Below are 13,951 nucleotides of genomic sequence, written 5' to 3'. Positions count from 1 at the left end.
CCTCATACACACACACACACGCACACCATATGCACACCACAATTTAAGAGCTACAAAAACAACCACGTAAAATTATGACCACTCTCACACAGTATACTTTATAACTTCATGAAAAGTGTCACATTTTTTGATGGCAAATGGCAAAGACTTTCAAGTGCTTCATTATGCCACAGATGCTGTTTGTGCTTTTTGTTCGGTGTTGCGCATCCGTGGTGGAGTTGTCCACTTTCTGTGTTTCTTTCCCCCTGCATATAATCATCTGATATCAGTAGACTAGAGTCTTGTTTGTTTGTTTGTTTGTTTGTTTATTTATAATTGCTTGTTTGGGCACCACCTTGAGTGCATCTAAAATGGAAAAACTCTTTTTTTTTTTTTTTTTTTTTTTCAGTCTTAAGTGGTCACAAAAACCTCCCACCGCCTCCACACCCCCTACGCCTCCCACCCCACCCTCCTCCTCCAGCCCTCCCCTCTGTGCCCTCCCCTCCGTCTCCAAGCCCTTCACGGCTCATATTGAGGTTCCGCGCTTCCCCCGGAGGAGAGGGGGCATGGCGAGTCAATATGTCAGCGTTTATCGATACCCCGCGGAGCAGCGCGGGCTTGTCAGGGCTCCATTCAGGCCTCTAATGGCCCCCTGCGGCGCTGTGTCTATGGGTCCTGAAAGCGCCAGAGGCCCCTGTGGCCCGCTCCCCTTGTTGAAGGTGAGGCGCGCCGCTCTCACGGATGCAGCGCGGGCCCTGCCTTCACGCCCATGACCACAGCCATACAAGGAGGACCTGTGCACCTCCACTGCTCCTCTGCCTCTCTTTCTCTTTCTCTTTCTCTTTCTCTCTCTCTCTCTCTCTCTCTCTCTCTCTCTCTCTCCTTGAAAACCTTTTTTTTTGCTCTGTCCTTTTTCTTTCTTTTTCGAGACCTTTGGTGAATGAAAATGAAGCTAATTGTTTGTTGTGGGAGCCAAAGATTATACACCCCTCCCTTCTTTTTGGCTCTTTTTGGAGAATGGGGGTGCATTTTTGTTGCCCTCCCTTTCTGGCTGTGGCAGTGTTGTCATCTTCTAAAGGATGTGAATGTATCCTAAAGAAAGTGAAAAAAAGCATTGGAATTTTACTCGGGAATGTGCAGGGAAAAGACTGTTTTGACAACCGCAGAGAGACACAAGCAAGTATTGTTGATGGCTGTAAGCATTCTTACATGAAGGGAATGTAGTTTAGTCAAACTCTGGAGCCCAGAGTTTGTTTGAAGGTCTGTACCAGTTTCAGGTTTTCAGGTTTCGGGTTGTATTTTCCCCTCTGTCTCAGCTCTAACGCCACCTGTGACATTTTATGTAGGCCAGACATTCATCTGTATTATTATCAGAAGTTCTTTTTTGCTATTGCCATTTCAAAGCAACTTCCAATACAAACAAACTGTTGGCAAAAGATTACAACAATGGAGCATAGCACACACATTCTCAACTCTACAAAGTAGAGAAGGCATGTTTGTGTCCCATTTTATTCTCTTTCTTCCTTTTTCTATTTCATTGTCTCTTTGCAAAATTTTAGTCACTCTTGCAACATGTCTAAAATCAGGAAATCTTTTTATAGACACCCTTTAAACTGTTTTTATCATCTCTCGCGGCTCCGTAAGTTTGGCAAACACTTAGAGACGTGGAGAAGGAAGCACATTGAAGAGGAGTTCCGCGCCATTCTCCAAAAATGCAAATTCCTCCGTCGGTTATGTGATCTTCCTCCCCGCCCCCAAACCTTTCTCACCATGAGCGATTTCTCTTTTTTTTTTTTCTTGCTTGCTTGCTCGTACTAGTATCTGAGGTTCAATCCATAACAGACCTGAGGAAAGGAAGATAGTTTTATATTCAGGCCTCAAGCCAGAAAGATTGCAGCCAGGCAGATGGATGTTGGAGATAGCAAATCAGATCGCAAACGCAAACACGGCTCATTATGGTCTGTTGGGATAATGAGGTTTTTTTTTTAACACCGAGCCCCCACCCATTCCCCAGCACCCCTCTTCCTGATGACTGACAAAAAGTATAATTGCAACATCAACTCCAACAAAAGACATGCACAAAATAAACATGTAAACAAAAAGCAAAAAAAAAAGAAAAAAAGATGGCCTGGTATTTTTGTCCTATGGGTATGTTTGTCAGATTCACTCAACTGGTGTGATTCGGTGCTGGAAGGCTGGTCCTTTGAATGCCTATGAAATACTGGGTGCGAGGCATGATTGTGATTATGCTGGAACTAATATGCTTTTCAAAATGAGCTATTATGAGCTAATGCTGCCATACTGAAAGCCTTGCCTGGTTTTGTCCCTCTGTCTTGGGTAGTTTGCAAGGTACAGCTGATATTTAGGCCATTGGTTACGGTATTAAGAAAAAATAGGCTGCATGGAAGCTGGCGTAATGTTGAGCTAATACTGATTCAAAGGCAATCTCGCAGATGAGACTGAATCTACTCCACCACCCTCGTGAAATCATGGAGGCTTTCTATCATTCCCTTATCCCTGACTAATTCACCGGGGTTTCAGCGATAAGTGCGTTCTTTCTATTTTGGCATTAATTTGGCTTTTCAATTGTCCTCTGCCTCACGTTCATGTATAAACATGTCAGGAACTAGTTGTCATGACATCTTGTCAAATTTAGATAAACAACTCGCATGTCAACGCAACATGAGACCTTTGAGAGCTATGCCATGTCTCAAAGAGAGTGACGAATTTTGCATAATTTAGCCTGAAAAATTATAGAGCAGATAATGTGTTGGGAGTTTACCATCCTTTTTGCGCCACAGGCCTGGCAGAGCTGTAGAGCAGATTGTGTTCAGTTGTTCACATCCTTTTCCAAACCACCTACAAAAAGCTGTGGCCATTGGTTACCTAGTGGAATTCATATTAATGTTTGGCTTCTTTCAATATGGAAACCTTGTTTTTTTGCACGTTTGAATGTATCTATGAGTATTTGTATTATAGGAATTGCTCCACTCTCCTCTCCTATTCAAAATATGTTCAACATAGTTTTGCTTTTAGCAGAACTTCCGCTTACTCATTGAGGATGTTTTGGGGTTGGGGGTGGGAGGGAGTGAGGGAATCTGGGCATCTACTTTTTAATGATGCTTGTGAGGCAGGACTCCTGGCCACAGATGTTGAAGTGCTTGGCCCCTCTGCTCCTCGGCTGCAGTGTTTATGGACTCTGCAGCTGTGGACAGGAGTTGATCAGGGCCATATTACCACCCCAGACGCTCCCCTCCAGCCCAGGGACTATGCTGAAAAAGGCCAGAGGGACGGGGCAGGGGAGAGGAGCAGAGAGGAGGGGGAGAGAGAGCTGGAGGGTGCTTAAAAGACTTTTTAAAAAGCCAAAGAAAGGCGAGGGCTGGAGCAAGGCGGAGCCTGGAGCTCGGGGGTCTAGAGGGGGGTCGAGCGGAGGGACTGAGGGGGTGGAGGAGGGTGGAGGAGCGGGTCCTCTGGTGATGGAAATCCCATCTGCGCTGAAAGCAAAATGTAGGGTCGGGGAAGAGATGACTGTTGCATGCTGGGAGAGGGCAGTTCTGACGTGAACGCTGGCCAACCTGCCAAGCTCCCTGGCCAGTAACGGGCGAGAGGCTCTAATCCGTGTGAGTCATGTTATTGGAGTCAAAATACTTCAAGACATCAAACGAGGCTTCTTGGGTTTGTTCTGGTGTTTAGAAAGCGTATACATGTAGAGTGCACCTAGGCTGAACTGAAATCTTTCACACCACTGTCTAATTTAAATATATTTCTTAAGGCAAAGTAAGTTTAGTTATACTGTATAGCACAATAAACACATCGGACATCTAGTTATTTACATTTATTTTTTATTATTTAGTTATTTCAAACAAATCTTTTTTGTATGGAATGCATAACGTGTCTTGATTGATCACTGAAGGCAGGTTTGCATTTGCTAACAGGAATATGCAACTGTGTTCTCACTGTAAACTATCAAGTCCACAGACTACCTAGAACAAATTCATTTTTTTTCTCTTTTGACACCTTACAAAAGTACATGTCTGGCCTAGAACACCAAACTCTTTTTTCTTTTGCACCCCCATTCTTTCTCTCATGACGAAAGGTTTGGCACTGAAGGAGAACAGCGCTTCAGAAAGAAAAAAAATCTCTTCGATCCCATCTGCTTCGCACCTGCCTTATCCCTACCGGGAAGCCACCGCATGCAAAGTCAATATCTACTTAAAAAAAAATCACTGATGGGCCCTGGAGGAAAACGCATTCCTGTCTTAATGCACTCTCAATAGGGCATAATTAAGCTCTAATTGCTTGATTAGAGTGAAGGCAAGTGTTGAGTGCTTTATCAATATCCCCCACAACCTTCAAATGGAATTACAGTGAGACTGGCATTATGAGACGGCTTAATCGGGATGTAGCGCATTGTCTTAGAACAGGGCGAACTGTTCGAGAATTGACCCCAGCGCCTGTGGGGATTTTGTTTGGTGGAAGGTGCTGATTACAGAGCTCTGTTTTTTTCTTTCATTCTTTCTTTCTTTCATTCTCTCTTGTTCTTTTATCGCGCCAGAGACATGTGTAAACAAGACTCATGCAAATTCTAATTCGAGAGCTTTTGTTTGCAGAGGGATGTAGGATGGAGTGGAAACGTTGAGCGATGCTCAACACTGTGGACTCACACGGGCTTCACCTCTGCTCTGTCTGCTGCACCTAAGTGGTGCATTTCCAGTCGCTGATATAAACTTATGCAAAAGTGCACACACACACAAATGAACACACGCGCATTTGTGCAGAGATCTGTGTACACTTATATAAACACTTATGCAGACACACACATGAGGGCACGCACAAAATTACGAAGCTTTTTTTTTTTTTATTTCTTATTTCTTTGTGTGTTAATTCGCAAGCAGAACCAAGCAAACAGCTGTGTCACTCCCAATTCCTGTGAAGACTGCCGGGTACCATATGTTTCCAGTTCCATTACTTGTCTGCCATAACCTATTCTGTCCTAATGGAGATCCCTGTTTCATGAATGAAACTGAACATCCCAATCACCGGATCTAGTGAGAATGGCAAAAGATGGGGGGAGGGTGGGGCTCCCTCTGCAGCCTTGCACTGGCCCTGTGTGTCTGCACCGTGTCCATAATCCAACCCACAGAGGCACAAGCAGAGATGGTGACCATCAGCATGGAGCGCAAGATCATTGGCTGAACTTTATCATCTATGGACCATTGCCCAGTGTGTCAGAACAAGTGTAATCGCTCAACCATTTTTTTTAACACAATAAGTCTCATTCATTGAAACCAGGGGAACTTTTTGAAAGACTTTACTTAAGAGCTGTATCATAAAAGCACCAATTACCGCCCCTTTTGTTCGAAAATTCTAAAATAATTATGTTTTTTAATAAAAACTTCAAAATAACATTTGATAAATTAACCTTACATTTTTCAGTAGCCATAGGTGTGTAGATTTGAACAAAATCTGGTTTGGTTCTTACCAGTGCTTTTACTGCCTGAAATATCCAATTTTGTTTACCACGCTCAGAGTTTAGTGCTGGCCTGGTGGGTGCCCTATTTCCGCCCTTTCACACAGCACATCAACGGTTAGACCGAGAATTCTCGTCGCGAAATCAATTCAGTTCCATTCAGATCCAAGCGGATTTGTACATGCAGCCTTACAACACTGTTTACAGATCTTCGAGTCACGGTAAAATGTAATTTTTGGTACATAGCTAATTTAGATACACTTAAGGTGTGGGTGCTTGCATTTCTTCACGAATCCACCGCCATGGTTTGTATAGAAATGAGAGGGCGAAATAGGTGACGGGTGGTAATAGGTGACATTCCGATATCAACGTGGCTTACATGTTACCAATGTTCAATTGTAGTTAAATAGTCATGATCATTAGACAAATGGTTGAGGCTGTTCAAATACTCTCTTCTAAGCAAACAAAAGGGGGAGAGGGTGAGTGGGAAGAAGACAACTGGTAATCTAACCAAGCCATGTGTGAGGGATACTATCTGAGGAATGGATGAAGGATGAAGAAGAGGAAGAAAAAGAAGAGAATCATGCCCACCCCAACATCACTGCCCCCACCACCACCCCCCCCGCAGGGCATGGAGGTGACTTTGGGAAGTGATCTATAGACCACTGTGGCAGTCTGGAGTGCCGTCACGGCGCGTTACTGGGCGAATTACAGCTGCGCATCCTCATGAAAACCAACAAAGGGGGGCTCGGCGCCCTCCATATGTACATATTCAACTTCCCATGTTCAAGGGTATTTCTTGCGTGAGAGGGTGGTCGGCGGAGGGAGTCCGGCGTTGAAAAAAATCAATCTTTATTAAAAGAGAGGGGCTGTGGGGAGAGACTGGGGAAAATAATTGATTTAATGAATGCGGACTCATGTCCTGCGGCCGGTTGTAATCCGTTGAGAATCATTGAGCACGAGCTCGGGGGAGACAAAAAGGCGATCGGAGAAGGCTCCTCGAGTGGCCTGTAATGATAGTCTCCATAAAATCCCCTAATTCCTTGTTTAATTAAACTCCGGCGCTGGCCTTGAGACGGAGCCAGTTTGGTTGGTCGTTTTCACTACTAATACGTTTTTGTCCTTTTGGGGAAGGGATGGTGTTTTGCTCTTTTCTTTTCTTCTTCTTCGTCTTCGACATGATGGAAACCAAAACACTCTCCTTCATTTGAATGCCACTGACACAAATGGGCAAACAATGCACACAAATACTTACACAGATGCGCTTGCTCACATTTGCTCAGTTGGACACACACACACATACGTACACACATACACACACATACGTACACACATACACACACATACACACACACATATACACACACACACGTACACACACACAGGCATATGTACACACACATTTAACATCAGAGATGCAGCATACAACCAGCTCTCTCTCTGTATGATACATTATAATATAATTATATATCTCTTGATCATACACTCACACAAACACATCCTCTGTCATTTAACACACAAACACACACACACACACACACTCTTCTGTCTTTTGGGTGGAAGCACAAACACACACTCATGCAAGCCCTCCTCGAGCTGGCTTCATTGCGTGTTTGGCAGTCGTCCAGATGGACTATGAGTGCCCGGCTGGCCTAGCTGAGCTGGCAGTGGGGGACAGAGCAGGAGACCGGAGAGAGAAGGACAGAGTCCAGCTGAAGAGATCCAGAGAGACTCCGCTGCCATGGCTGCTGCTGCTGGAGATGGAGCTGGAACTGGGATAGGGATGGAGCAGGCAGAGAAAGAGAGAGAGAGAGAGAGAGATACAGAGAAATAGAGGGAGATACAGAAAAAGGAGAGGGAGTGTGAGATGCAGAGAAAAAGACAGAGAGAGAGAAATACTGAGAAAGAGATGGACAGAGAGAGTAAGAGAGCACAAAGAAGATGGAGAGATGAATAGAAGCTGAAATAGAAAGGGAGAGAGCAAAAGAGATTGAGATGGGCAGAGAGAGCGAACAAGAGAGTGAGCACATCATGGGGCTTTGCCTTCCTTGAAACACCTCTTCCCAAATGGGGGAAGGTTATGAGGGGGACTTGTTTTTTTTTGTTGTTGTTGTTGTTGCCATTCTGCTGGTGTTTTTTTTACAGATATGTCATTCTCTGTCTTTTATTTATCTCTCCTCGCTCTCTTGTCTTTCTTTCGGTCTTTCGTGCTGGCAGATGATGCAACGGTACACGGCCTAGAGCAACACTAGCAAGCCTCAAACCCAAATGTCACCATTTTTGTCATCTCAATGAGCAAATGTGTAGGACTGATCTTTCTTCTGTGGCAGGATTTTGTGTGTGTGTGTGTGTGTGTGTGTGCGTGTGTGTTTGTTTTTAAGCTGGCCACAATGTGTGAAAGGCATCACAGAGGAGGTGCACAAATAAATTATGATGCAATTTTATCATGGTATCAAATCAATTATCATGGTAATGCATTGTGGTGTGTGTGGAATCCCTGGTTTCGGATGCGCCTCTTGGCCTCGTATCCAGCACCCTGTGTCTGGCTCTGAGCAGCCAATATATATTCCCCTGGCTAAGATGCAAAAGGAGCACAGCAACTGTCAACCGTGCTTTTTTGCCTATGCCTTCCTGGCTGAATGACGAATGTAAAATATGTTGTAATTTATTTCTCAACAGTAGCTGGGAACACAAAGGCGCCCGGCTCGGCTCAATGGTGCAGTAGCGCAGTGCTGGGGCGCCGAGTTCGTCTTTTCGGCACTAGCTCCAGGCTAGCGTTGGAGAATAGAGGGGCATGCAGAGGCAAGGTGTCCGCTAAAGATTAGTCTCTACCAGCACCCACCTCCCCTCCACCCCCCTCCCTCACACACACACATACACACACACACACACACACACACACACTCTCCAGCCTTCTCCACACCACCCTCAGGGCCTCTCTGCCTCCTCTGATGCTGGATGGGGCTTTTTGAAGACCACTTCCTTTTTAAATGACAACTCAACAGATTGAAATTATATTGAGATTGAGTTTTTTTTTTGTTGTATTTGTTGTGGTGGTGGTGGTTGAGGTGGTGTAATCTTAGTAATAGCCAGATATGTTGCAGTGAGAGTGGGTTGAAGATGGCGGAGGAGTGTTTTCCTGTTTAGTGAGCACCTTCACAGAGTTTGCTGATTTATTTAAAACTCTCTCACCACATGCTTTCAGTTGAGAACGTGCAGTGTTGGTGGGACTGGTGGAATCGGTTCCATCAAAAAAGAGTCATGGTTTCACTGTAGAATATAATAACTGTGGAATATAATAAAACAGCTTGTTGCGCAAATTTGCTGTATCAATAGCTCTAGCATAGGTGGAGTATGGTTCACCTGATATTACCTGTTCAACATTAGAACCAACTTCTGAAAACTAAACTAGATCAAGACTGGATGTGTACCTACCTGGGTGAAGACTCATGCATTCATGTGTTCACCTGAGGTGTGTTCAAATTCTTTGATCAGAGACACACTTTCGCAGTGAACATGTTTGTCCGAACAGATATATTTGAAATATTTTTTTGTAAACACTCCATCAGTAGTAACTATCTGTCCCACTCCCAACATGTTTGCGGAGAACTACTTTCTCAAACAGTTTGACAGTGTTTGCACACGGTTGTGGAAAACTCTAGCCAAACAGAAAACTATTTGCAAACGTTCAAAAATGTTCGCCTACGTTTGCGAATTTGAACGCACCTCTGATGTCCAGTAACGTCCTTTGCTCCCCTGCTGCAGGTAACCGCACTGACGAGGGCTCGGACGTGGAGTCGGAGCCGGACCTGCCCCTGAAGAGGAAGCAGCGCCGCAGCCGGACCACCTTCACGGCCGAGCAGCTGGAGGAGCTGGAGAAGGCCTTCGAGCGGACACACTACCCCGACATCTACACCAGGGAGGAGCTGGCCCAGAGGACCAAACTCACAGAGGCACGGGTGCAGGTTACACACACACACACACACACACACACACACACACACACACACACACACATACATACATACATACATATATATGCACAATCACACACACGTGTTTATATGTATATTGTGTATTGACATGCACAATCAAAGACACACACACACAGAGACACACATCTACATCTACGCACACAGAAATACAGTTATGTATACATATTCACACATGCACATGCAGCATATACAAATAAACACAAAAACATGCAAACTAAGCATATGAACAAATATGTGTACTCATTGATAAAACTTAAACAGTCGTACAGAAGACAGACACACTAAAAGTAACCTCAGAGATGATGAATTCATACACAAACAGTCATTAAATACAACATGTGAATGCACATAAAAAATGCATAAAAAGACATGACATCAGCAGCTGAACTCAGTCATATACCATATATGTATAGGTCAGACATACAATGCTTCTTATATACATAAATCTGCAACCATATGGAAACGGACACATATGTTGAACATACAAACACACGTGTACACATACATGCTCACACACACACCTACTCATGCATGCATACTCACACATGCACACACAAGTGCAGGTGTGTACTGACGGCCAAACCACAAGCTTTGGCCACATTCGCGGAGGACCGTTACCTCCACACAGCTCTGGGGTAGTCCCATGAACCATCAGTGATGTGTGCGCTCCTCCAGTGATAGATAGCCCCTGTGGAACAATCGCTCCGGCCAGGTTTATGCAGCTGCAAGATGAGCCATGAATCAGCTGGAATTGCCTGAATACATCACACCTTCCCCATTTGCTATCTGTTTGGGCCTGGAAGACCTTGCCCTCTTTTCACAGGCCCTGAGACGCGAAGGAAATCAGGCTGACGCAAACGTTTTTTCATGTTCATTCCGATGGACCTCAATCAAATCAGTGATCAGTGGCGCTCTATTTACATTGAGGCCTCAGTTGAGTGGCCCATGGACAAATTTGCAGCCTTATTAGGTTATTGAATGGAGATGCAGAGAGAGTGGAGGGAGGGAGGAAAGGGAAGGAGGGAGGGAGGGGGTGATAAGTTCCTTTGGCAGGTGTCCATGTCCTGCCCAGAGGGGAAGTGAGCTAAAGGGGCAGATGGTAAACCATGAGTAAAGGGTGAGCGTAAAGGTTAGTTTCACTTAGACAACAGAGGGATGAGGTGGGACCTTAGGGAACTCCGAGGTTCAGAGAACATGAAGAACAGGTTGTACCTCAGGGAGTAAACTTCAGAGATGGTACCTCCAGGAACAGAAAGACAAGGCGGAACCACAGAGAATGTAAATATTAGGTGGTTCTCAACTGCACAACAAAGTTCCTCAGTGAGTCTCAAAGCACCTCAGAGAACAAACCGCCACAAGTGCAGTCAGACCTTGGAGAATAATTGCCACTTATCATGGTTAAGGTTAACATTACTGAGATCTCTCATGAAAGACTGTCTTGAGTTTCTCAAAATAAAACATCTATTTTAAAATAAAACAATAACATTATTTCTCTCAGATGAATGTAAAGCTAATGGATGAGTCATCATTACTTTTGTTCATGTACTTTTTACTTATTAGTTCCACTCTGAGTAATGAACTGTATCCAGAGAGCTTAAAATGAATAAGTCGTCATTTTATGAGCCCTGTAGCCTATTCATAGGCCCTACGTAAAATACTTGTATGAAGAGTAGTTTGCTTGGCATCTAAAATCCAATATGCTTCCAGTGGAAGGGAATATAGTTTTGATGGATGATGTTTATTTTTCCTGAATGGATCTTAAGCGAGGTCCAGCTGGGCCAGAACAGAAGCGCTCAGTTGGGCCTAACATAATTGTGGGAATGAGAACAGAGCCAACTGAATTTGCATAAATGCATTTGGATATGACCGTGTAATTTTAAATTGGACAGAGATAATGGCCATGTCCTTCCTCTTTTCCTCCAACTCTTTTACTGGCCTCTACTCCTCTGACATCTTTACTACCTATCAGAGACATTATAAGGACTTTTTATCTGTGCATCCAGTGGAGATTGAATTTTTGTTTTTTTACCTGGACTTCTCTGTGATGTTAATGTCTGTGCAGATGTTGGCATGTATTACGGAGGAAGAGAGGCTTTTCTGTCAGCCTGGCAGTTTTTATGCAACACCCAGGGCAAATAGAGTAGACTTACAGCAACAGCTGTGCCAAAGAACGAGAGAGAAAGAGAGAGAGAGGGAAAGGGATAAGGAATGGAGGTGAAGAAGATGGAGTGAGCGAAGGAGAGCAGGGGTTCTGTGTGTGTGTGTGTGTGTGTGTGTGGGGGTTGATGGAGGATTTGGTGGTGGTGGTGGTGGGGGTCCTATGCATTCCTGATGGATTTCTCATTTGGGCCCTGGGTCAGGATCTCTTCCCAGGCCTTTAAAGGCGTCCGCTGCCGCCGCCGCTTGTAAACCCTTCCACATATCAGAGAGGAGCCCCAAGAGTCTCCCGGGACCCCACGGCTCGACAACAACATTAATCAATCAAGCCCTCGTAAAAAAAGAGAGGAGAGGTAGCTGGGAGGCCATTCTCACTTTACTCCTCTCTTCTGCCCAACTCCCCTCCTCCATCCCCACGCTCTCTTCTCATTTTCTCTCTCTGCTTTTCCCTCTCTCTATTCTTCTTCTTCTTCTTCTTCCTCTCTTGCCCCCCTCGTTCTTTCCTTCCTTGGACCCCCGTCCAGTCCAGCGTGCATGCAGAGTGAGGAGGGGCTAACTGATTCCACATATGTCTCTGTCCGTCTCACAAGCCTCAAGAAAGAAGACATATGTGTCTAAACGGTTGGCCCGGTCCGCTCTGGGGAGGATGCTGAGAGATTTATCTTATGCTTGTTTGTTTGCAATATATTACAGACTAGAGTGTATCAGAGGGCTCCTTGCAGACAGACGGGGACACGGCTAGACAAAGGGAACATTGACTTCAAATTTATTTGACAGATGCGTTGAGAGGAAAGGATCACGGGAGAGGAACTGCACATGTGGCAGCGTCTGGATTTATTTAGTGAGATGTGTCATTTGTTGAGTTGTACCAGAGGAAACTGTCTGCATGATGGAAGAAGTGGATAGTCGTTGGATCTAAGATGGGAAGAGCTGGTTTCTATTTTAGTGCTTTTGCTAAGTTCCCCAAGTGCAGTGCTAACAGGATAATTAGCATTAACAATGGTTGTGATTGGTTTAAGTGGGGAAGGACATAGTGTCCAATTAACCAGTGAAAGGCCATGTGTTTAGCTTGAACAACTGACCATTTGTATCTTGTACAATCATTTGCGGGTCAGTTGAATGCTTTGGCTCTGTTTTGCTGTACGTTCTGCAGAGTCGGTTCCTCAGATTTGGCGTGTGTTTATATTTTGCGGTACGTTCTGCAGAGTCCGTTCCTCAGATTTGCCATGTGTTTGCATCATGCAAATGAGTGAGGACTTACCGTGGTGAGGTGGCAAAGTGAGCGGGACAAACGAACAAGGCAAGGAACACTTCCTCTGTTTTTAGACAGGGCGGCTAAAGGATGTCATGTGAGCAGCACTGAGGTATTTGAGTCATGGATATAATTTGTTAATGCAATTTTCCTCATAATCTAATTCCTAAACGCTTTGAAAATCTCCAAAGGTCAACTCAAACTTAATTTTCTTAAAAGGTCACTCTAAGAAAGTGACTCTGGTTAACCAAAGTAAATAATGGCCATGGGTCTTCAATGTTGTTTAGGACAGTGCCCGTAGGGAGTAGGATGGGGTGGGGTTGGGGGAAATAGATGGTGAGACTGTGAAGACTATTGTGTGTGTTTTTTTTCTCTCTCTCTCGCTATCCCTCTCTTTTTCTCATTTTTTCTTTATCTGCCCTTTTTATCTCTCCTTTTTTGTCATGGTCACTTATATCACATTTTCCCGCTTTTTTTTGTGCAAATTTTGTTGTGGATTCTCACAATCTGTTGATGTTGTCATGCAGCGTACAAAATGCTGTTGACCACTGGCTAATCAGGCCTGCCCCAGTAAGTCCCAAAATAGAACTAAGTATAGTACTGGCAGGATATGCTGGTATCCTTGTTCTGTAGAACCCAGGCCTCCTGCATACTAAGTGGTGACACTAACTGCTACACAGTAACACCCATGTTTAATTATAATCCATCAAGGGCCCTCAAGATGCCTTACTGGACATGATCACTATAAAGAAACATCCAAATGTTTTCATAGGATCTGGTATAAAATGTGTGAGTTTCCTGTTAGAATTCACCTCCCTCCGGTACTTCATGAGTTCCCACAGAAAGTCAAATGACAGTCCAGTAAAACCTCAGGTCCAGACCACTTCCCTTTCTGTCCCTATTAGTGTGCTAGCAGTAAGAGTGCGTGCTGGATGAGGTGGATGGACGAGAGGATGAGCAATCTGCCTTGCGTTGGACCTTTGGCCCTGAACAGAGAGCTGCTCCAGAACAGCTGCGCAGACCCATCCAGAGAGAGAGAAAGAAAGAGAGAAAAAGAGAGAGAAAGAGAGAGAGAGAGAGGCCAGAGGGGTGAGGGGG

The 13,951-nt window shown here is 44.6% G+C and overlaps 1 protein-coding gene across 4 annotated transcripts in view; it reads left to right on the top strand.

The window, feature by feature from the left end:
• The window catches only part of pax7a (paired box 7a), a 64,127-nt gene that overhangs the window by 16,501 nt on the left and 33,675 nt on the right, over positions 1–13,951 (top strand). For all 4 annotated transcript variants that reach the window (XM_048255275.1, XM_048255274.1, XM_048255273.1 and 1 more), the window contains exon 5: positions 9,215–9,414. In XM_048255275.1, coding sequence (XP_048111232.1) covers positions 9,215–9,414 — 200 coding nt within the window. The remainder of the gene's footprint in view (positions 1–9,214; positions 9,415–13,951) is intronic.

The sequence above is a fragment of the Alosa alosa genome, chromosome 10, assembly GCF_017589495.1.
Source record: "Alosa alosa isolate M-15738 ecotype Scorff River chromosome 10, AALO_Geno_1.1, whole genome shotgun sequence".
Taxonomy (NCBI): Eukaryota; Metazoa; Chordata; class Actinopteri; order Clupeiformes; family Clupeidae; genus Alosa; species Alosa alosa.
This window is presented reverse-complemented; position numbering and strand designations above follow the sequence as displayed.